At 34.5% G+C, this 26,870-nt stretch overlaps 1 protein-coding gene across 7 annotated transcripts in view; it reads right to left on the reverse strand.

Moving 5' to 3' along the window:
- The window catches only part of LOC128676850 (neurexin 1-like), a 157,362-nt gene that overhangs the window by 82,385 nt on the left and 48,107 nt on the right, over positions 1 to 26,870 (reverse strand). For all 7 annotated transcript variants that reach the window (XM_053757246.2, XM_053757245.2, XM_053757243.2 and 4 more), the window contains exon 4: positions 10,910 to 11,054. In XM_053757246.2, coding sequence (XP_053613221.1) covers positions 10,910 to 11,054 — 145 coding nt within the window. The remainder of the gene's footprint in view (positions 1 to 10,909; positions 11,055 to 26,870) is intronic.

Below are 26,870 nucleotides of genomic sequence, written 5' to 3' on the forward strand. Positions count from 1 at the left end.
ATTTTCCATCATGACCCGACCGGGGATTGAACCCCATCGGTTCAGTGGCAAGAACCTTACCACTGCGCCACCGAGGTTGTCAAAAGTAGTATTAAGTAGTATGAAGTATTCTGTCAGCTTAAGTTTCAGTTGACAGAATACTTGAAAACTTTATTAAAGTGATCTATGTTTTGAATAGGTATGCTCTGGTCCACAATAAAAGCAACGATTGGTTGAATAATTGAATATGCATATTATTTGTATAATTATAAAGTAAACAAATCCTCAGATATATTACAACAATCTATAAGATTTCCAAACAATTTATTTTTAAAACAGCGCTTCAGTGAACCTCAATAACATAACACATCTCAATAAGTGTATTTATACATACAAATTTAATCTCTAAAATTAAAACTTGAAAGTATATTTTTCATTGCAAATAAAAACGCTAATTACAGCAAGTACGTGAGAATGACCGGGCAGCTTAAATTAGGTTTTTATGCTATTTATAAATCATGCAATGACGTGCAGCGCGCCGTGTACTCACGCCAACTTAATACGAGCTTGCTTTAAATCTAACTCAGCTTAACTCACTCAAACAAATTAGTGTTGCCGAACTATCGGTAGTTTTACAATCGACAGTTTAAACTATCGGTACTATCAATCTATCATCAAATCTATCATCGATACTATCGATAGCAAATCTAATATTCAGGGCAATACTATCATTAGTGTCGATAGTCTTCTCGGCATAACAGTTCGATACTACCGATAGTATTGCTCTTTATCAATAGTATTGCACCTAACCCGGCTATCGATAGTCAATCGAAACGGAATCGATAGTTGACTATCGTGAGGCAACACTATAACGAACTGAGCGCCATGCCCCATTGCTCAGTTGTGCTCCGTTGCGACGGCGCAGTTTATTGGAGTTACGTTGTTTTCTATTTGGTCTTGACATAGGATTGAAGCATGGCTATATAAAATCCAATGTGTTTAAAAGAAGAAAGCTTAGAAAAAGACAGACTCGAAGGACGAATTTGTTTTATACATGGAATTAGTAGGTACCCCGTAAATTCCATGGTTTTACGCAACAATAAACATACATAGCATCATACATATATGATGCTATGTATGTAGTGATAAGACTTGTGATTTCACCCTAGAATAAGACCACTCCATATCTTGGATGTCGTACTAGGCGAGTAAGGGACACAAACCTTGGCAGCTGATAGGCAAAAAGGGTATTCCCAAGGATTGACGTCAGGCAGGCGGACTTCATTAAATCAACTCGGTTTACATACTTGAACACTAAAATTCAGTCTTATAATAAACAACAAATACCTCATTTTCTTTTTTACGAGGGAAAATTACCGCGCTAGAAGTTATTAAAAATAATATTGTAAATTTGAATAATGTTGTGTTTAAGAAGCTGTTTTATGAAGCTATTAATTAGTTGTAAACTAACAATAACTTAGGACATGTTCTAGATTTACTTTTTAAAATATGGCACTCTCAAAACATAATGTTCTGTTTAACTATCGTTTAAAAAATATACTAGCGACCTGCCCGACTTCGCACAGGTGCAATATCATTCATGTTATATAAACTTTATTCCTGAATCACAATAAAAAAAACTCCACATTTAAATCCGTTGCGTACTTTTAAAGATCTAAGCATACGTAGAGACAGGTAGATATCAGGAAACGACTTTATTATGATGTTATATAAAAAAAAGACCTTTGGAGAATGAAAATTAAATTTACGTCCTAAATTTTGATAAATTTGTAAAAGTAGTTTTCTTGTCAAAATTCGCAAACGTCGAATTATGTCGCTCACTTAGGACGCTTACGTGGCTACGAGCCAACTTACAACGTCAATCTAATCTAAGCTTTGCTATTTATAGTTGAAAGTTCAATATGGCTTGGCATCATAATTTGGCTCGTATCTACGCACGACGGCGGTTGCAACTTCAGAAATTCGCAGACAAATCACGATTTGCTCGTAAAGTCCAACAGTTCAACATTGTTTGCTATTCTCTCAAAATATTACCTCTTGGAGTCACGGGCTCAGATTATATTATAGCTTTTGTCCGCGGCCCCGCCCGCGTGATTTTCCCACGAGAGTAGTAAGGTGTCGTTTTGAAATTACATGTATACAAAATTTAAAGATTGTTTGAGTAAGTAAAGCGTAAAGTTTGCTACCTACAAATAAACTTACTTTCGCATTTTTATCTAGGAAGTTAGAATGTTCATGGATAAAATTCACACATTGTATTTTTTCTTTAATTAATCGTCTCTTATTTCGCCCATGCTATCCGTACTAGTCTGGAAGCAAAATAATAACGAAACTGCATGATTCTCCTCCCGCGCAAATTGTTAATTGTAACGATCAAGGGAAAGGGCTATAAATTGTATAAACTTACTTCTCACAAGCGATGGGATAGCAATCATCACTATTTAATCTCAACATTCGGTCAACATTTATTTCATTCAATTCATTCACATTCAAAAAACTACAACTTACTAAAAAACTTTTTTCAACCCACAAACCTTCGTCTTGATGTAGATTTTAATCATCGAAAACATAAATGTGTAAAGAGACCCAATTTATTAACAACCAGGCTAAGGTTAAATAACCTTTTTTCACCTTAAGACCCTCAAAGAAGCACGTGTACACATATACAACGTAACATTCTAGCTATTTACAGCACTAACGTCGGGAAAGTTATCCTTGACCTTTGCGTAATTATTTGTATTATTTCTTTGAATTGCAGCAACCCTAACTTTAGTATTTCACGAAGTGAAAAAATGTAATTAAGGTCTCTCTAATTCGCCTATTCCGATTGCATTGAAGGCTGTGATGCCACCAAGGTAGACTTCGGTCTGCGTATAATAAAACTTATTTTTTTTTTAAGATTCAGCTGTGTTATTCGTTCTTTTTAACGCGAATTCTATGTGATTCTTTGGACTTCAAGGTGTGAGTGAGGTGACAAGCAGATTATAATGATAGAATGTGGCCGTTGATGAGGTATTCTAGGTGACTACTATCCGAAATACTTATTCGTAACACGTTATACCTTCGACCCTTGTCTCTGGGGGTTGGCAAAACACAGCCGAACTGATATGGTACAACAATAGTATGGCATGGTATTCGAGTCGGTATATCCTGTATATACCGAGCCGGATATCGGTATATCCTGTATATACCGAGCCGGATATCGGTATATCCTGTATATACCGAGCCGGATATCGGTATGTCCTGTATATACCGAGCCGGATATCGGTATGTCCTGTATATACCGAGCCGGATATCGGTATGTCCTGTATATACCGAGCCGGATATCGATGTATCCTGTATATACCGAGCCGGACATTATATACCCCGTGTACATACGAAACGGAGTGAAAACCGAACGAAAATCACGTAGTTTTTGAGTTAATGCGTAACTGAACGAAAATCACATAGTTTTTGAGTTAATGCGTTCATGCAAACAGACGCAACAGGGGAACTACATTTATAATATTAGCTGGGCCCCGGGACTTCGCTCCTGTGGGAATTCTGGGATAAAATCTGCCCTGTGCTATTCCAGGTTATATTCTAACCGTGTACCAAATTTCATAACAATCCGTCCTGTAGATTTTGCGTGAAAGTGTAACAAATATACACACATACATCCTCACAAACTTTCGCAATTATAATATTAGTAGCATAGGACGTAGTGGTATGAGGATAGTAATCTTTTACAATTTACTTCAAGTATACGTATAATCTACTAAACGTTATCACAAAATCAGCATTGTTATAAAAATTAATAGATTCCTATCGTACTGGCTTGTTATTTCATCGACCTTACAATACACGTAAGCTCCACCCTTGAAGCTCCACTCACAAGGTCCAGCAGCCTTAAAGCTCAGCGCGTGAAGGTTGTCACGTTCCAGCGATTATAGCTTACACCCTCAGCTTTTATATAAATATCCAGTCGATGCAAGTTTTATAGACATACAATTATTATAATAATGTCCAATACATAATTATGAGGAGGACCTCAGTAGTAAAGTGACAGTGGTGGTTAAGACACTCTCATGATGGTCGGATGGGTGATCAAAACTATCTTGAAATCCTCCGTGCTTCGGAAGGCACGTAAAGCCGTTGGTTCCTGTTGTATTTGCAGTCGTTAAAACCTCCCAATCCGCAATGAGCCCGCGGGGTGGGTCATGGCCCAAATTCCTTGGTAAGGAAGGCCAGTGCCCCAGCAGTGGGAACGTTTAAATGGCTGTTGATGACGATAATGAAAGATTATAACCTTCGCAGAAAATGTATTAATATAGAAATATAAAATAAGTAGCAATTGTATTTATAGCTTCCTATTTACACTATATTGTGTATATGTAAGTATGCATGTATATACTTATATATTAATAATATAAAGAGAAAAAAATGTTATTCTGTATTACTAAAATTTTGCCATATATATATTTTTTAATTGACTATCTATAAAGTATCCTTCTACTTAGCCAAGCCATTAACCTCTGTCCCCGATTTTTCTGTCAAATCAGTTTTGACAAACTCCCCGACTCTGCCAGTCACTAGACCTAACAATCGTTACACAGACACAGGCGTGCCTCTTTAAAGACTGTCCATAAAAGACCTCGTAATATTATATTATATATAAAACACTTTTTTTTCTTGACCTTTTGTTGACAGATCCATAGAGAGAAGTTTCAGAAATGTTGATTTAGTAAAAAAAGCTTTAGTCAATTTATTTCCTTTTTGTATTTTATGTCAAAAGACTAAATATCTTTCAAATCCGAGAATATATTTATAAATATTTAATATTAATGACACGAGGCCCATAGTAGATAAATTCGATAAAAATGGACTGTAACTGGTACTTTACAATATATGGAAAACAAGGCGCGCGTCCGTATGGTCGGAGGAAAAAAAGAGGAATGCTGGTCGGCCGGCGCCTGCGACGAATGTGGGCACGGTCCCCCCGCGCCTCACCTCAGCACGTCCGCGCAGCGTGCGTAGACAGTGTGTTTGTGTGAAAATAGAGAAAGAATATCGCGAAGCTATCATTATCAGCCATTTTAATACCTATTTTGATAACTTTAGAAAAGGTTTATGATCCCTCTTTAAAACTATTCTCATACAAAAAAAAATGATAGTGTTTTCATAAGATCATAAAGTTCATTTACAAGAATACTCATTTCTGTAAATCCCTTTGGCTGGTTTACAAAATTTACTGTCTGTTACATAAAACCTTAAAAGTAATTCACTATAGCACTTTACTTCTCATAGCTCGACAAGACGCTTATCATCGGATTGCAACATGAAAGTAGAATAGAAAATTAGAGTTATCGTGTCGTATAAGTGTCAACCGCTTGATAACGTCTGTAATAAAGTAACTCGGTGTATTGTGCAATGCAACGGCATTGCTTAAATGCACACTGAAATTAAAGATACTTGCACAAAATTATTTGAACAAGAAAAGTTGAAACACAGGCCGAGTTTTATTTTAATTTTTACATAAAATGTTTTTTATAAAACTTGCCCTTTTTTAAAAACTACTATAAAAATTTTGTGTGCATACAAAATAAAAAGCCATGTGTACATGTATTGCCAATACTTCTTACAACAAAAACTATTCTAAATATCCTCTCAAATGACTGAACAAAAGAGTTTTATTAATTTAAGTAAATTCTATCGATTTATTTATGGGGAACTGGTCATTTCGTTTCTCATATATTTTCATGTAAGTTAATTGTGTTTCACATCGTATATATATATATATATATATATTATAATCAGCACTCGGATCACAATCATAACCTGTTTTGATATACCTTTTGACTATGTACATTATGTACTTTTATATATTATTAGAAAAAAAAAAACATTGTAAGAAACAATAACGGTAAGCCAATCTGGCATGATAGGGACCAACACTGTTCAAATGAGTTTCTTTCGGCATTTCTTCTCAGCAGTGACCACTGCTTACTGCACTTCGGAACGACCGTTCCGAAATGCCAGTAGTTTGTAGCTTGTGAGAAATAACTATAAATATAAAAATTGACGAGAAAAAGTGCCTGTGAAGGTCTAATTTCTGAATAAATGATTTGAATTTGAATTTTTGAATTTGGATATTACGTGATATGTGATTGAGTAACAAACATTCTCAATTATATTTTTCTCATTTATAATTATTAAATACCTAATAGGAGACAGAATCATTAAGAAGTAAAATAACGAATAAAATTAATTGAAAATATTCCAATCGTTCCAATTTGAAAATTAGTGTAATGTACAAAATTTTATAAAACAGTCACGAATAAAAGTAAATTGTCTACTAAACGGCAAATCATTTGAATATTTTATTACTGGCAGTCAAAAGCGCTATTTATGAAATTCCAAATATTTATTTCAATTGAAACTGACTAAAAATGTTCTACCTGTACTACTGGGTCAAGGTAAAACGTTTAATTTTTTTATGGATATTTCGACAAAGCAATCATATTAAATATCACAGGAAAGAACGCAATATAAGAAAGTTTCTGTTCATGTTTGATGATTGCGAGAGAATATTTTTTTAATCAATCACGAAAAATTTACAAGATAAATTTTGATGAAGAAAAAATTTTTAAGATGAATTTTTATATCAATACCATCAGATATTCCCACAGGAGCGGAGTCCCGGGGCGAACTAGTATTTTATACCTTGTTTGTTGGAATTACTAAAGAAAACCGCTTTGGGTCTTTAAAACAGAAATAAAAAATGCTGAAATAAAATCCACTAATTGCCCGCAAACCACATCTAAATTGATAAATTGAACAAGATTTGCAGTTCCGACCTTTACTCTGCGTCCTAGGTAATTGACTAAACGTTAATCGATGCGACGGGACGCTGCACGCGTATGTGTTACATCGATTTCATAGTAACACATCACCTAATGATCAACAGAAAAAATATATGATTTGTTGAATCATCATCTTGCTTCGGCATTTTCGACTTTTTAAGAAACAAATTAACGACTAGAATGGTTAGCAACGCTCACGTGATGGCCCATGGTATTGGAGTTACTGTTGTTCCTGGGCAGCGGTGATCACTTACCGTCAAGACCCGCTTGCTCGTTTGCCACTACATTCCATGAAAAAAACCCAAGCTTAAGCATTTATTCAGAAATTAAACTTTGACAGGCACTTTTTCACGTCAAATTTGAAATGATTTTTAAAATGCTACAATCTACTGGAATTACTATACGACCACTGCTGTGAAGAAATACCAAAATGTAGGTAAGTATCGCGCTGGCTTGCCGCATTTGGCGCTTAACTAGGACGACGGGGTTGCGATCGAGTGACCTCGTCGGGTCGCTCTTACTCAGAAATACCGCGGCCTTTGGAGAGAGAGCGCGAGACTTGGTCCAGAAAATCTGGGTCTATTTGATATTTCCAACAGAACTTGGACTAGAAATATATTTTAGTATTGGTTAAAAGTAACTTAGCCTAGGCACGGCATTGAGATGAGCGTTTGGACCTATTTTCTATTCGATGGATAAGTTAAAACTTGTATCTAGTCTAGTCAAATTATTTTTGAATCAGACTCATATATGAATATTCTAGAACATGCCCATAGATATCTTTTATCTGAACAGAGCCTATTCCTTTCAAAAGTTGGCGAAGAACTATGTTAATTAATGACTTATAGAATTACAAATGTCCATGGACTACGGTTTTTCCTTACCATGAGAGGCAATCCTCGTTTGCATACTAAGTTTTAAAAATGCGAAAAACCTGTGTGTAATTTTCGATAGTATGATTGATAGTCGATATCATAATTGCAATAAATTTTATATAATTTATTAATTTGCAATATGCCTATTCCTTTGCCCTCATTTATGTTTGAATAGATACCTAGTTGTAACAATTTCTAAATGGTGCAATAAAGACTTCATATATCTATATCACAGCTATATAGCGACGTGACGATCTCCACGGAAATTTAAAAATTTAATAGCTAAAGAAAATATGATAAGCATTTGGTCAGAATTTTTTAAAAGTAATTTCCAAGAAAAGAGTATTATTTCTCATCACGAGAACTAGAACATGGTTAAACTTTAGCCAATGTATTTATTGTGGGTTCAAATAAATAAATATATTAGGACAAATCACACAGATTGAGCTAGCCCCAAAGTAAGTTCGAAACATGTGTTATGGGATACCAACTCAACGATACTATATTTTATAACAAACACATATATAAGTATAGATAAACATCGATAACCCGGACCAATCAGAAAATGATCATTTTCCATCATGACCCGACCGGGGATCGAACCCGGGACCTCTCGGTTCAAGGGCAAGCACTTTATCACTGCGCCACCGAGGTCGTCAAAGGGTTTTAAACCTAAATAGGCTTTAAATTTTAATGTTAGTTCTGCAACGATCCTCATCTTCACAACAGCCCTTTTCCATTCGGCCTCTCTTCGCCATTATCCTCTGTGCCTCTCTCATCCATCCTAAATCCAGAACATTAAAATGAATGAATGAACAGAGAAATTAATCATTCTAATTTCTTCAATATTTTGTAACCTAAAGTGAAACAACGAGGTAGTATAAATGCAAAAGCATTCCGTTTCATATACATTATTCCGTAACGCGACGATCTTATTTTGTCGGCTGTCCAAGTCTTAAGCTTATTTCTTATGTGTTTAATTATATGTATTTCCATGCAAAAATTAAACAAAAATAAATGTGAAAGTGTATGTCAATTTATCCTTCAACACGTCAAAACGGAGCAATGGATCGAGGTGTTTTTTTTTAAGTGTGAGCGATTTTTGTGATTTTTTTAAGTGATCGGTTAATTTATGCCACGGATGCCGTGCAACTCAAAAACTACTGCACCGACTTTCATGCGGTTTTCACCAATAGACATTGTAAACCATCCTCAGGAGGGATGGTTTACAATGGATGGATTATTATGTAATGATATTGATTAGATAATGTAATGATGGAGCTATACACGTATTTACTTTAAGTATTATAAAAGTAATTTTATATTATTTAAAAGAAAAACAAATTAATCTTTGGTACCTTTGATTAAACAACACCAAAAAATAGAAGATCTGATATCCATACAAATGATTTTCACGCGTAATCTCTACCATCTTACATTTTAACCCACGAGTGAACTTTTCTCAATGGAATTTCTCAATGGCGGTTCAAACGCTATTATTCAAATCTAAACCTTTTGTTGAGGGCACAAAGTCTGAATTCGTCCCTCGCCTTCCTAAGAACGTGACAACGTTCTGGTAAATTGAGATGTTTAGAAAATATCGTCGAAATGCGAAGAATTTAAAATTAATTCTGTATTCAGCGCAGATGCCGCGCCTGGCGTCTATTTACTTAGCGAAGGGTTATTAAAAAGGAGGAATTTCAAGATTTTTCATAATAAAAGAATGAAATCATAAGGCTTTCTGATAAAACTATTGCTATCTTCATCTCTTCCTGGGCGCCTACCATCAATGATTCAAATGCAACGCAGTTCAGTTTAGGAACCTAAAATGAATCGCGTTATTTGGTACCACCAACTTATCTTAACAAAGTCACATTTGAATCGTAAGGAGTGAATGAAATCAATTTAAAAAAAATAAAATTTTCTCTGAATCGTAAACCCCAGTGACAGTAGCCAAATGTAAGAAAGAAATAAGGCTATACGATGTCGATATATTTTATCTCGTTTCAAGAGTTGCGTTCCGATTTCAAATTCTTACCATTTTGGGCAAACGATACGCACCTTTTTGTTACTTAAAATTAAAATGTATTATTATCAATTTTGCTGTTGCATGACTATAGTAAATACAAAACACAATAAAATAAAATATTTAAATTGAAATAAATGCAATATTATGCAGACTAAAAATTTGTCGGTCATAACATCTAAACACAAAGTTCGGAACATAAAAACCGTATCACGAAAGAGTTTCCGTGGCAAAATTAGGAACTATCAATAACAGATAGGCTACATCTTTGTTTTCAGCGACAGTAGTGCCACGTCTGTGGGACTTCTTTCGTGGAAACCTATCTGAAATAGTAACTTTTTTTGAATCGCCAATTTTGACAGCGATCCAGTTTAAGTTCTCAATGCACTTCATGGTACGGAATTATATAAGATAAGAATATAAGACCTATATTTGTTAATTGACGTCCTTGGAGAAAAGGCTGCGGTGAAGTTTGTTGCGCCGCTTCTTCTTCACCTGCGCATTGGAAGCCGGCAGTAGACTTAGTTTAAGTAATTTTTGACGTCAATAAGTGATGTATATCATCCTAAATTGAATAAAGAATTTTGAATTTGAATTTGAATTTGAATTGTATGCAAAATAAGTGAATGAAATCGAATTGGTGTATTGTTTTGGTCACTACCTATAATGGATCGTTATATCATCTTGATGGTACGAATTTGCGATGCAGGTCAGTTTAGGTCGTAAAATAGAGCGCGTTAAGCCTTTGACTATTTTCGTAGAATTCCTGTTTGTGATGAAAATATGTTTCCATTTTTGCCGCCAATCACATCTATCTGTAATACCTATTAAAATATCATCTAGTATTTTCGTTTTTATTACTGGCCAGTACAGTGAAAGTTAGCGAAGTTAGCTTTTCTTATTCTGAATTGAACAAAATTTTAAAAATTTATAGCAATTCACAAAAGCAATGCTCGTCCCGGCTACGTTCTGGTAAAGATATAATTAATTAAATTAAACCTTCCTCAGAGTTTATGATAAACAGACAGACTTTGAACTTTGTTTTTTAATATGTATGGATATATATATACATATATATATTTTCCTCCTTCCTCAAAAGCCTCCACTAACTTCTTCCACGCCAAGGAACCGCAGAAAAATTGTGCATGATTACTTCTAAAGCTTACCTTCAAATCTCTTGAATGCCGTAACTCCTGCCTCCTCGGCGGCTGTCCAGGCAGGTCAGAGTACACCAGATTCCTGACAGAGCCTCGGAACTTGGGCTCGAAAATCACTGACGGCAACGCCAAGGTTGTCAACTTTGTGTTGTACCTAGAACAAAAATAAATTAATTAATTTAAAAAAAAATACGATTATGGAAATTTTGTACATACGTTTAGTTTGGATGACAATGCATTATAATATGATAAGCATTTCTTATAGTGCAACCAGAAACGGCTGCCGACGGGAGAACTCCCCAACATTTCTTTGCACGGACGGATATTTTGGTCACGCATTGACTGTAAGATCAGATTTCTCTAAAAATAATAAAAGCTTTTGTCGAAAATTCCATTTTCGCAAGAAAAACTTATCTATGATTCACTCAAAAAGAGTAGGTAGCTAAACACTATTTTCAAAAAAACAATTCGTTTCAATTCCCCTCGCCCCCATTCGTCTCAACATCTCACAATTTATCTCCCTCCTTTTCTATTAAAGCGAGCCAGCAATATTTCAGCAGTTGACACGTTTGAAAATGATGTGCCGTAGTTTAAAATGGCTTTCGTGACATATTTTCCGGTTGCATTTTACGTACTTTTGATAAATTTCTGTATTTTAAATTTCAGACGCAGTCTTGGCGGAAAAATTTTAGACTCGATTTATTTATACAAAATGGTGCCCAGTAAATATACTGACTGCCATTTGAGATTATATTTAGACGACGGAAAAATATTTTAACTTCATGCATATATGATCAAACTGGGTTTTTTAAATTAGAATTTACAGTTGTTTTTGTTTCACTGTTATACTGTGCTTTAAAATACAATAAATGGAAGAATTTGGTTTTTTTTTTTAACTTTATATTCGTAAATTCAAATTGGAATTCAAATCATTTATTCAGAAATTAGACCTTCACAGGCGCTTTTTCTCGTCAATCTTTATATTTATAGTTATTTCGTAATTAGTAATCGGTCTAATTGTACAGACATACATGCCAATAGGTTTAAGACATAACCCTCCCTTTTTTCTTTACTGCAGTTGGGTAAAAAATAGAACTCAAACGTCTCGTATACTTTAAATTCAACGTACACGTCGCTCCGTAACACGCCTTAGGGAACAAAATTCTTAAGGTCAGTTGGTTCAGTTTTACTATGAAAAAGTACACAACTATGTCAAAATTGTAGTAAAACATTTGAGAAAGCTATAAACTAAACCTATCGCCGCGCCGGTTGACTGTAAGCAAGACTATAAGAGATCAACGACCCGCCATTGTTTCTATGTTTGTACACGTATCTCTCTTGTAATAATAGACTTAATAAAATTGTTACAAGCAAACAATAATCTAGTAAATTGAGATGTTTAGAAAATATCGTCGAACTGCAAAGAATTTAAAATTATTTATATTCAGCGCGGACGCCGACGCCCCCGGCGTTTGTTTACTTGGTGAAAAGGGAGAAATTCTGACACGGCGGAATTGATACTTCTTTTAGTGCAATAAAATTATTATAAACTACTACTGTATTAAAATTTCTTGAATCACTTTTTCTTCAGGGCTTATTTCAGCCCTGTCAAAATCTAGAGCTTAGAGCTTTTACTCCACATAGATCAATTCTATTGGTTAAACTCAAGCAACATAAACGATTTCCTCTGTCATATTAACACTTAATCACTTCGTGAAAATATCCTAGGCTAAAATCAAAATCTGATAAGAATTTTTATGATGAAAAATCGATTAACCAATACATAAAGACATTTATGTATTTAAAAAATGTTTAAACTACGTATAAAAAAGTAGTTACTCCTAAATTTCATCAAAATCTACGCTATAACTTTTGAGTTTATTAATTGCAAACAAAAATACAAATCTTTTATCTTTATAAATTACTAGGAGCGCCTCGGGGCTTCGCTCCCGTGGTAATTTCGGGAAAGAAAGCAGCCTATTCGTTATGTGTTATTTCAGGTTATATTCCACCCGTGTACCAAATTTAATAACGATCCGTCTAGTATATTTCGCGTGAAAGAGTAACTGACAAACATACATACACGTACATCCTCACAAACTTTCGCATTTATAATATTAGTAAGATTGCGGATAGATAGTTTGTTTCACAAGAAAACCAAATGCCCAAAGCAAAGAGAATTTTCTCATATAAAGGTACAATTTCTTAATTACATCTAAGAAGCGCGTGGTGCTCGGAAAATTCTAGAATTTCATTAATTTAATGATAAGGTCTGCAGCTGTAGTGGCGCAAGGTGCGGGCAAGGATAGTCGACTGCCTAGGGCGCTAAATACATGGCGCGCCTTTGAATGCAAATGCAAGAACAACCTCGGTGGCGCAGTGGTAAAGCACTTGCCTCCGAACCGAGAGATCCATTCCATCATAGGATGGAAATGGATCATTCCCATAATGGAAAATGATCATTTTCTGATTGGCCCGGGTCTTGGATGTTTATCTATATATGTATTCGTTATAAATTATAGTATCGTTGAAGTATCCCATAACACAAGTCTCGAACTTACTTTGGGGGCTTGCTCAATCTGTGTGATTTGTCCTAATATATTTATTTATTTAGGAGAAGACCTAAAGGCGTAACTGGTAGTACGAATGCCCTAGATTTTAAAATATATTGAATAATAAATAGCGCACTCGTTTCCGTGAATTAGGTTTTTTTAATGTGAATTTCCACTAATCATGCTATCCCAATATGAATTCATGTAATTTAACAGACATACGAGTAGACCATTTTCGTTGTTTTATCAGACATCAAACAAAATACTAGAACATTTTGAGAATTTATACATACATATATATATTATGTTTATTTTTATAATTAAGTTGATAAAATGGTACTTCGATAACCAACTCGCAAACTTGGTTTTAATATATTAAAAATCACAAAATAAATATAACAATATTGTACATTTTTGACTGACAGTTGCTACAATAACATTCGGTCATAGACACTAAAATTTAATACAAATGGCATTAGAGGGTGCGAATATTTGCTTAGAGCATTGCGTGTACAGACGTTCGAAGAAAATTCTCAAAATGTTCTAGCATTTTGTTTGGTGTAAACACTGTTTGAACGAATTAAAATTTCGCTTGGAATACTGTAGAAGAATACTCATGTTAAATGCTCGTTTAGTATAAATTCACCATTAATCACGGGGGCGCCGTTTAAAATTTGCCCTGGGTACTTATATTGCTACACCCGACACTAGGTGGAGAATGGAGAAATTATAGTATTTTTAAACTGAGCGCTCTCTGGGGTGTATCAGGAAACGTTATAATGTACTCTCGTGTCTGGTTTGAACTTGCTGGCCATTTATTGCATTGTGTAAGGAGTTGTTTTAAAAATATAATTATATATATATATATATATATATATATATTTTACCACCATGAAAGTTAAATTAAAGCCTAAAATTGCTTTGTATACTACAAAGCAATTTTAGGCTATTACGTTGCGGAGTTTTTACAAAAATATAATTTTCTTACAAAACCGCAGGACAATTCAAAAACAACAAAATAATACATTTCTCTGAAACCGAAATAAGTAATAATTTTCATAGAATTTCAAGAAGTGGGCCCTCGACCACACGCACATATAATATTTTATAACCGAAATATTTTGTTTGAGATTATAAATGTAACAACAAGGTACGGTTTGCTCCCACTGCCTGTACGGGACGTCACTTGAATCGTAGGTACTATAAACCAGTGGACCCCACCCCACATGGGGTCTCTTCCACTTCCATACAGAGGTCAAGGCACACGTGCGAGAATTAAATGCCGATAGCTTAATTGTTGCCAATGAACCGATCCGTCTACCGAAAGCTTGATCGGTTTTATATATTGTATGAATACGATTCAGATTTCTCTCTCCTATGAACACAATCTACCTAATTCATTCAATTTTTCAGCCGTAACTTTCAGAACCCAGGGTCTAATTTCATTCGCTATACGGTTTTTTAACATCATTTACTGTACACCATTGGCACACATATCGATTGACTAAATGTTGATGCTGAAGAAGCCCGGTTGGAACCCAAAAAAGAGCCGACTTGATGTCGTCAAAGATTTTAGATTTTACAATATCTAAGTAAATAGTACATTCAACTCACCAGCGCTGCGCCATTGTAATATGAACACTCATTCCACGCTACAAGTTTCAATTTCACATGACATATTCGAAAGTAAACCTTCTATACGACAGTCCTATTACCTATTCTGTGTCCCAGAGCTAATTCGCCGCAAGACCGCCAGCTACATTACTTAATTCCTTAGGCGTCGACTGAGAATAACAAAATTCATAAACCGGCAAAGCGCTCGCGGTTGTTACACACTAATTTCTAATTAATTTAACCGACTTTCGTAATGTTTGAATTATTTATTTAACCTTAATTCGAGTAAATACGATATGTAAAACACATTGTGGTATGTAATACCACATTGTATACAATTAACAGCAATCTTAATCTTCGAGCTTAGTGTGATCGACCGATCGAAACATAGAACAGAGCTACCTATATAATTTTTCAAGCAAATTATAAATGCGATCAAGGATAAGGTTAGGACAACTAGGTATTCTTTTCATACAACATCTCACCTGTTTACAATACATTTTATAAGGAATTTTGTCATTATATCCGAATCTAAATGCGTACAATTAGCCCAAAAATCTCTTGGCTCCTTGTCTACCCAGGAATGGAAAAACACGTGATACTTTCTCTATACTTGTAATTTTAATGACGTAGACGATAATAAATATAAATAAATAATAAATATATTAGGACGAATTACACAGATTGAGTTAGCCCCAAAGTAAGTTCGAGACTTGTGTTATGGGATACTAACTCAACGATACTATATTTTATAACAAATACGTATATAGATAAACATCCAAGACCCGGACCAATCAGAAAAAGATCATTTTCCATCATGACCCGACCGGGGATCGAACCCGGGACCTCTCGGTTCAGTGGCAAGAACTTTGCCACTGCGCCACCGAGGTCGTCAAAAAAATTAGAGACGAAAAAATGAGCAATAACTTAATTAATTCAGTCCAAATAATAAGACAAAATTGAGACGTTTTGTTAAATCTCACCCGATGAAGGTCGAATCAGAACTCGGGACCTCCCTGCTGAGTGTCTTCGAAAAGAACAAATTTGCAGGTCCATGCCCTGTCTTTGCTATTCATAAGGGAAACGAGTGAAAAATAAAACACGTGAACGAAGTTTTAGTCGAGCGCATCGTTGCATTGAAATAGGTTAGTTGCCATCATGTCATTAAGAAACTCCTTTCCACGTGTCAAAAAAAAACAAAAAATATATAAAAAATGTATGACAGTGAGGACAAGTGACATCAAAGGCTTTTCAAATATACCAACTTTATATTTATAGACAGACAGATTTCTAAAAAACATTGTTTTGCCTTCTGTTGGTTCCCTTAAAGACCCCATCATTATATAATAAAAAGCTGAACCTAAAAAAATATTGTACAAAGAAAAGACTTCGCTATCGATGGTTCTCCACCACAAAGGCCACCCTTTTAAACGATGCAAATCAATACTACCTGCTTTAAGAATTGGCACAACTATCTCGCTGTCTACGGCAAACTCAACGATTTCATATTATTATAAAGAAAAGTGCCTTCATTTGCATTTCCAGACTGAATCGAAACCATCTCATGATTGGAGCCATTTTTGAGATTTCATAACAAATACCTATTTGCTACCATCATTATTCCAAATTTAATAATAATTTAATATAACTTTATTCACCAAAAAAAAGTACAATAGTTTGACAAAATAATTTTAGGAGGTAGATTTACAATTTATAAGTTAGTTGGACTGTGGACTCTGCACTAAACGACGCTTGTTTCGCAAACGTTTTACAATTTACATTACGATTTTATTTTCACATGTTCATCAGATCGAAATAAACACAATTCGATGTAACAAATGAAAAAACAAACTGAGTATAAAAAATCCATCAACCTGTCATTATGGTTTGCTGTTGTGTACAACCGAATTATTAGTAATTTAATTATATAGTTATATAATTATAACTACAAAATAATAATTTTTACTATAATTAATGAGAAATGTTCTATCAAATCGTGTAGGATGAGGCTGGTACAAACTCAATGAGAATATCGTCACTGTACCTTCAGTCAACGCTACAGTTTTAAGAACAGATTAACTAAAAACGCACGACGCATACGCATCAGCATAAATAGCTGATATTGTGTTATAAAATAAATAATAACCGAGATCTCAATACATAGAGATTTCGGTAACCTCGTTTTATTAGGGTAAATAGGGCGAGGCATAACCAGAAATATAATTCGAGAAACACATTTAGATATATCAAGAAAACATCCCAGTCTAGACGGCTTGCCGCCATCGTCTTCGATATGACGTGTAAATACGTCGCGTTGGCGAAATTTTGGCGTCAAAGTATTGTTATCCATTTGTACAAGCGTCTATTTATACCGCCTGTCCTGTCTGTCTGTCGTTCTATCTGTATAATCTTACAAGTTAAATATCACCTACCTCCACGTCCACGTCTTAGAGTTGTAATGGATAAACTCAAAAACTACTAGGCCGATTTTGATGAAATTTGGCACAGAGATAGGCGAAACCTTCAGGAGTGACATAGGCTACTGTTTATTATGGTTTTACCCGAGCGAAGCCGGGCCGAGCTGCTAGTCTGTAATAACTTTCGTTATATTGAACACCAGTTTATTATAAAATTAATATTTCTCTTTATTAACTTCATTAAGTGCAACACGAATAATTTAAAATCGAATCATAGCCGAACGTACAATGTGATTACGAAATGTAATGCCCAAATTCAAAATATTTTAAACTTCTATATTAATTTAATTATAATTAGTTACTTACTATATATGTAATAGCTGCGCATAGGGGCTTCGCTCCCGTGAGAATTTCGGGATGAAAAGTACCCTATGTGTTTTTCCAAGTTATAAATATCCATCCGTTGATTTTGCATGAAAGAATAATAATCATACAGACATACATCATCACAAACTTTCACATTTATAATATTAGTAGCATAATATAAAGTATAATTCAGTTGATTCATGAATACAATTTATTTATTTGTAAATAGTAATTAAATACCCGAATAGAAAGACACAGTTTTTAAAATATTCCACAAATGATACGGTTGTGAAGCGTTGCATAAGGAATTAAAAAGTAGGGACGGTACGTGACTGCAGACCCGATAACGAGCCAAAACCGGCGGAAGCCGGTTCAATCCGAATTCAAACTGGCTCACACTGGGTTCTACTAGTTAACACTATAGAATAGGTTTGCTAGATCCAAATTGTAAAGTTTTATTGACGGAAGACCTCGTTTTAACAAAAAAAATGTTGAAAAAAAATTAAAGGAATGTTTAGAGAATGAACAATAAGCTTAATTAAATAAAAAAAATATTTATTTACTTTGCTAGTTTGTGTTTCGGTACACCATATCTTCCCAAATTTTACCTGATTTGGACCAGTAATGGCTGTGACAGACGGTCAGGACAGGTCAGGCAGACGCACGAGTGATCCTATAAGGGTACCATTTTTTGATTCTTAGATTAATATTGGTTGTATACAAAAACTAACACTTAAATTTTTCAAAATTTAGAATAGAATAGTTTTTTCGCAATGTGTTACAAAAACATATACTAATATAAAAAAATAAAAGAAATAGTCAAGATATTATATCAATTAAACTATAACTAGCTTTTGCCCGAGGCTTCACCCGCGTGAATTTCTCTGCAAAAGCGGAACAGATATGATTTTCATACAAACTTTCATACCCATTATATTTGGGTTGATTTTTGAAAAAAATAAGTACCCTATGTTTATATGGCGGTCTTAACTCAAGCGGTCTTAATTTCATCAAAATCGATCCTGCGGTTTAGCTTTGAAAGCGGACCAGACAGAAACACAGATTTTTGCATTAATAATATTAATGTGGATATCATATTACATGTCTTCACGCATTATCTTCTAGACCGAATGTTATGAAACTTGTTACACGTGTAGAAAATAACCTGGAATAACACAAAGCGTACTTTTTTTCCTGAAATTCCCACGGGAGCGAAGCCCCGGGGCGCAGTTACCATTACATGTGGGTTATAGGGCTCTTCCCTAGCTCGTGTTTTCGGGATATAAATAGCTTAAATCAGGTTAATCCCGAGCCGACGATCAAAGAGCCAATCAGACCATCGAGAAGGAAACTCAAAGAAGTTTGGGTGTATCGTTTTAAGAAATGTTTTTTATTAACCGACTGTAAAGGAAGGGTATTGTTTTTCGCACGTATTTTGTGTTGTGTTATGTTCGTATATATGTAATATGTGTATGTAATATTCTTTATTACCTCATATCTTCAAAAGCGAATAACGAATTTACATAAATTGAGGTATAGTTACATTCGTCTTAGCTGCCCGAGTGTTCTTAGATAAACTATAAGACTAAGGGACTCAAACCTTGGTAGCTTATAAGCGACAATACTATTCTCAAAGAGGGTGGAAGTTATGCGAGCGGCCGGTAGTAAAATCACAGTTTAATCATCAATATCTCAAGGTCTATTTTCTACGCTGACCCCGAGCTTCGGGGCATTACAACCCCGAATACAACCATGTACACGCGAAGATAAGAGAGAGATAATAAAATCTCATGCAGTAATACAATTTTGAAATTTATGACCATAAAGATTTTATTTTTTTAAATTAAATACCTACTTAAATATAATTGTCTTTTAAAAATATAAATATAAATTGTTTCTCAGAAAAACTTTCAATTTCGTTTTTAAATCAAAATAAATGACCCAAAAAACCATTAACAAAACTTCGCACACAGTTCCACAATAAATATTAAGCTCGTTAACTTGATATATAATATTATTATATATTGTAACTGTACAAAGTTTAAAAAGCGCGTTCATATCAAATGAAAAATATTAACAAAAATAACGCGGCCGCCATGAATTTAAAAATATTAACAACATAAAACGGTGTTATTTTAACACGGCTTCGTTGGTAATTTCCATACGCTATTTCGGGCAGTAGTAAACAGGGGTGGGCAAAAGGACTGACCTTTTTGAAAATGCCCACCATTGGGCAAAAAAAAACTAAAAAATTAACAACTATCTAATTTTATTGCATTTGGAGCTGAGATGCCGCGAAACACGGGTCAAAATTTTGAAGTTACAGTTGTGAATTTACAACGGGCCGCTTGCTTGATGTCAATACTCCTTTGGAATGCTATTGTTGTCTATCAACTGCCTGGACTAAAGTCCCATAGTCGCCTCGCCTAAATCAGAGACGTAATCGACAAGAAATCTTGTCGTGTTATCAATCGATTGCGATATATCAATCCTAACTATCCTAAATTATTATGTATGCGAAAATAAATTGATTTGTTACACATTAACTTATTTTTGAAAATAATAATGAAATGGCGGGGTTCAATTCCCGTACAATTCCAGATTGTTTGCATCTCCTTCAAGTGCGTTTGTTACCTCTTCACGCTTTATCTACTCAACCAATCTTCTTGAAATTTTGTATACATATGGTGTAAAGTACGGAGAAAGACATAGGGTGCCTTTCATCTCGGAAAACTAATATATACTGCTCCATTAGATAACGAGTCTGAAACGGTTCTCCGACAATTGCTTCGTCTACGAACAGAATAGAGGAGACATTCTGTCGACGAATCATTCGTAGATGAAGGGTTCTATCGTTCAAACGCCCGATGTCGAAACATTCTGTCGACGAAACGTTCGTAGACGAAGCAATTGTCGGAGAACCGTTATAGACTCATGAATAACGACTCCCTTGTGTAATCACGGGGGCGAAGCCGTGGCCTTAAGCTAGGATCAAATTTACCTGTATGCTGTTGTAATAGTGGCAAATTTGGAATGAATTTGAGTAGACCGGTGTGCTGATGACTGTACATAATTATATTTGATTTGGCTTTCGTTATCGTCGTCATTACAGATACATACGTACGGTGTCATATTAAGATTGTGTCGTGCAGAGTTCAGCCAGTCACCTAGGACATCTGAACTTAATGGCCAGGAATTGGGCGAAATCTCATAAAGTTCTGTTTTAGACCGTGCCCGTTTGCGGCAGTAAAGGAAAAACGGTGGAATTTTTGGTATTAATGATGCTATATTTCGTGAAGCCATCTTGTTTCGGGGGCTTTGGTGAAATTGTTATATGAGTTACGAGCGATCGCGGAATCGAAAAAAAAAATATATTTGGTTAATCTTACACCATGTTAGACATGATAAAATCAATTTTATAGCTTAACTAAGTAAATACGTAGTCATTTGTATTCACATTAATAAATAAATAATAATAATAAATAAATATATTAGGACAAATCACACAGATTGAGCTAGCCCCAAAGTAAGTTCGAGACTTGTGTTATGAGATACTAACTCAACGATATTATATTTTATAACAAATACATACATAGATAAACAACCAAGACCCGAGCCAATCAGAAAAAGATCATTTTCCATCATGACCCGACCGGGATCGAACCAGGGACCTCTCAGCTCAGGCAAGCACTTTACCACTGCGCCATCGAGGTCGTCAAAACACATAGACATGACAATATCATTTTTATGACATAGCTAAGTAAATACATAGCCATTTGTATACACATAAGCTTACAATATCATGTTACTTGCGAATTTAAATAGAATAACCCAGATTACAATATCGTAAATGTGCTCAAAATATTTCATCAAATTTGGTTCGTCAGTTCATAATTTGCCATTGGCCTACGTTATCCTTTATCTATGGATAAATTTATTCTTATTAAAGCCAAAGTCATTCATTTATAATTTAAGACATTTAATAATATAATACAAGCGAGCCATGACTACAATATTACCATTGGTTTAATTAACACTGGTTATATTATGCATGTATGAAAAACGCTATCTATTAAAAAATCCGCATCAAAATCCCTTGCGTACTTTTGAAGAGCATACATAGGGACAGACAGCGGGATATGACTTTGTTTTATACTATGTAACGATAATGATAATCATTTCTCAAAGCTACAAACTACTAGCATTTCGGATCGACCACTGCTGAAAATAAATACCGAAAGATAGATAGAGAGGGATGATAGCAACATTGTAATAATGTTGCTATCATCCCTCTATATAATTATTAAATTTTAAATAATTAACTAAATAATAAAATAAATTTATTATATTAGTTTAAAAACATCTATTATTCCGCTATTTCTTGAAGTTTGCACCACAGACGAGCAATGGGGACTCAATTAAAATTCCTTAGTCGTCGCTACCCACTTTTATTGCAGTAATTCTGTAAAAAGACAACTTTCGACGCATCACGTTCCCCGAGTGTTGACTTTGGTCCTAATTAACTGGTCTCTGGTATGCCCATGTTTACATTAGCGATTTTATCTTATGTATTTATATTAAAGACAGTGAGTGACGTTTTCTCGCAAAGTTAATAACGCTCTATGTATAATTTTTATTGTATAATTTGAAATAAACATTTTCTTTACCTAAATATAATTCTTAATATAGTATAAGTTAAGCTGTGACTTTCTCCTTGAAGCAACATAAAATTGAAAATAATTTATCCGCTACTAAATTATGAACATAACGAAAAGTTACACTGTTTTCTTAACATAATACATGTTTTCTTAATAAAATACAAACTCCATTGGTTCAAACGTCATAAATTTTATGGCAGGCAGATTTTCTCAAAAGTGTGAAAGATAAATCAATACAAACTTGTAAATTCTATTTATTATACGGGACGACCTCATCTGTATTCGTGGACTCAGTACCTCTTGACCGTTTATTAACTCCTGGTACCCTGGCACGCATAACTTTCCTAATCCTATGCATATGATATTTTGTACTTCAGTCTTTTTTTTTGGCGAAAAATATATTTTTTCCTTTTGCCCATGCATAATATAGTCAAAGAAAGTAAATTTCTTATGAATACGTGGAACCGTCTTGTTTATAAGCAAGTGAAATTTTTCATGAAATATCTATAACTCAAGACATACAAGACAGCCTACCAATAGGTAGGCTGTCATTGTTTATAATAGGTATATTATTTATAATATAAATGATATACCTATTATAAATAATATACCTATTATTAAAATATATTTTATATTATAAATAATATACCTATTATAAACAATGGAACACGAGGTGATTCAATAAAAATATGTTGTTATGGTAGGTTTATATAATAGTACATGTTGATTGGTATATCAACATCAACCACTTTTTGCAGTTACCATGGGGAAGTACTAGGAGTGTTCCTGAAATTTCCAACGAAACGGAAGGTTAACAGAATTCATAATTGTAAAGTTTTTTACAAAAATATAATTTTTGAAACAAGCTTTTATTGTTGTCAGAGAGATTTTATGGCATTCTATGTGTGACAAAAATAACCGTAAAACTTTGAGAGTACCCGTTTGATATACTATCAGATCATGCTTGTCATATTAATGGATTGTCATCTAAAATAAACGTGTGTACAAAATTTCAGCTCAATCGGTCTCGGTCGATGATATCTGCTTCAAAACTTGCACGTTTCCATCCGAATAGACATAGGGACATACATGGTTACAAATTAAATATGGTAAAAACAATAGTGATATTTTATACGAATGGTCCAAAATAAACTTATTTCAACTATCAACCTAAAATGTACCTAAAATTTATAACAAAATTCCACAAAAAATTAAAGATCAGAATTTAAATTTATTTAAAAAGCACCTCAGGTCCTTTCTGATTGATAAATGTTATTATAATTTAAACAATTTTTTTTTATGATAGATTTAGATAAAAATTTAGTTAATTTAGCTACTTTTATTTATTCGATTTTGTTTTGTGGGATGATAGCATGCTCGCCATTTACAGTTGCATACCCATGGATGGTGAAACATGTAGGATTCAGTTTTTCTTTTAACACCACATTGTAAAAAAATGTTAACTCATGTTTTTGAAAATAAATAATCTTTGTCTTTGTCTTATCGAGATATAAATTCAAGTAACTAAGTAATTGTAAACCGACCCAATTTGAAACAGGAACGCTTTGTGCCGTCTGCCCGGGCCCTCCAATATCCCTCAAGCCCCTGCTAATTGCCTGCCCTGGGCATTGGCCCATGATTTATGGTCACTAATGTCGTCTAAATAACGCCTTCAGTAAGGATTTTGGAATATAAACTGATGAAATCAGAAAATATTACATAGATTTGCCTCCGGACGGCGTTTCTGTTTGAATATCAGTCCTCTTTCTATATTTTTCTCTCATCTGAGCGTGTTTTTTAAATCTTATTTTTAATACAAGGCGTTATACAGTTGTGGACAGTATACAAGTTTGTTTTTACTCTTTCTGATATACCATATAACTTATAGTTTAACTTGATGGAGTAACCCGACTACTGTGCTATGGCCAGCTATGGACATAGAACGGTAACATTTTAAGCTTAAAATATTACCGCTTTATTAATAAAAAAAATATTCTCTGCTTGCAGTAGTTTTTCTTTGTGTTGTCCCTCTCTCTCTCTTGTCAGTATTTGACAATGAAATTGAAAGAACGAGACAATACAATCCGAGGATAATTAGAAGATAATGTTTTTATTAATAAGGGGGTTAAGGTTTATGAAATACGCTGTCTCCGGGCTTCGCAGAGTCACAGCTCCGAATACAACTCTGATCACGCGAGGATGAGAGAGAATGTATATTATGCCAGCTATCATAGTGGGTATGCCGAACTGTGCAGCATACACTAATAAAAACTCCCATACAAACAAACATACGCAATGTATCCGAGTTCGATAATGTCTAGCCGGCATTACAATCGGTGTTTAGCTAACAATGAGATTTCTTTCTTTCTTTTCTATTGTTAATTGCTAAACATTGGTATCAAATCAGTGAGACATGACCACCACAACATATTTCGCTGGCCGCATAACGAAACCAAGTGTGTCATATAAACCACGGGACACTCGCAACCGTTGAGCGCGGCGGAATCAGCTCAAATTGAATTAACTCAGCGTCCGACCAGTCATAAATATGTATTCCTTATAAATATTTACACTAGCAAGATTTGTCTAATACTGGATATGACTTGGAACTGTGGTGGCTTTATGATACTCGTACAAAAATCATAAATCCGCAACAGAAAAATAACGACGGAATTTTACTTGAAGAAATATTTTTTTAAAGTAAAACAACAAAAAACATATAATTGTCTCTGAAGGTAATAAGCATAGGATCTGATAGCTGATAGGCGACAACAGCATTTCCGAAGATGGTTGAAATCAAGCAGGCGGTTGTAAAAATACAGCCAAGAAAGAAATAGTTACAATTATGTTAAATAACTTAGATCCAAAACAAAACAAATAATTGAATTGTGTGTGTTAAATGGTTTGAATTTTTGACGACTGTTTTCGTCACACAAGTGCTTCAACCTAAAATGGTAGAACATCTTTTTATTCCATCTGTCTTTAAGACGTCATTAAATAGTACGTTGCAACATCTAGTAAAATGGACAGTGTCCTTACAAAGAACACAGTCCGGATAAAAACCCCTTGTTTTTACGGATATCCGGAATATTTTACCGAGTTTCTTGCGTCGAGGCCCTCTTGTGCGAAAATAAAGTCTATCTTCTTAAAACGTAGTACTATTTTATCTTAAAATGTTGTTGTTTTGTATTGAATATTTAACTTTGTGATAAGGAAAAGTGGAGATAAGGATAAACGTCTGTCTTTAACGTTTTTGATTGAAATAATGTTTGGGAATGCTTAGCTCCACTTCTGTATTCATTTAGAACGGAGGACTTTTGAATCCAAATGTATTTATTTATTCAGAAATTGTACGCGTTTTAATGTAGACATACAGATGTGAAAAAAAATCTTTTATCATGTGAGCATGTTCCCGGTTTCTCCCTCAGCCGTTGAGCGTCGGAGCCAGGGTCCGCTTTCCTACTTTTTCGTCTCCACTTCGTCGGTCATCGGTCATCCCTAGTTATCAGACCATCAGCACGCATATCATCCTTATCGACATCAAGATAACAGCGCAAAAATTTTGCTTTGAAAATAATTATATCTCCAAGATGAACCTTCAACCCAGTTTCTCTTTGCGTTCTCTATAACATTACTATTCTGTGGAAAAGGACTCATATAAAGGCCTATATCGATCTGGACTGATCCAATAAATAGGCCACTGCCGCCGTCGGCAACGAATCTACTTGGAAACCCGACAGATCTCAAACCTACTGGAAATAGTTGGAACCAGGTCAGGTCACGCGGTACATACATACTTTCATAAAAGTTTATTTTTATCTTTCTCGCTTCTAAAAACACCATTTACTTCACAATTTACCAGCGCGTTTTAATGATAACAAGTGATCCACCTCTACCGGTAACAAGTGATGATGCAAACTACTATATATGAGTCAGATTAGTATACACCCTCAGGTGGCATGAGTAGGATTCGAACCCGGGACCTTTTGTTTACAGGCGAATGTTTTTGACCACTGGACCACCACCGCTTCACTGACTATAATCCAGGTAAATTTCAAAAATTCGCTGAGATTTTACGACATGTCTGATGACCAAGTTTATTTTATCCCTTAGTCAGATCATACGACATTCTCTGGAGGTTATGGGGTGAACCCCTGGAGGTCATGGTGAATATATCTATTATATATCTGTTATACACCTTCCGTCCAGGAAAAGGTATGTTCTCGTGGGGAATTTAGCTGAGCTAATTGGGAGGAAACTGTATTGTAATGATAGAACTAACATATGTTATAGGATATGAGTGAAAGTTAGGTTTTAAGATCGTTTTTATCATCATGTCGACAATTAGGTATCTAGTATATAA

The sequence above is a fragment of the Plodia interpunctella genome, chromosome 17, assembly GCF_027563975.2.
Source record: "Plodia interpunctella isolate USDA-ARS_2022_Savannah chromosome 17, ilPloInte3.2, whole genome shotgun sequence".
Lineage (NCBI taxonomy): Eukaryota > Metazoa > Arthropoda > Insecta > Lepidoptera > Pyralidae > Plodia > Plodia interpunctella.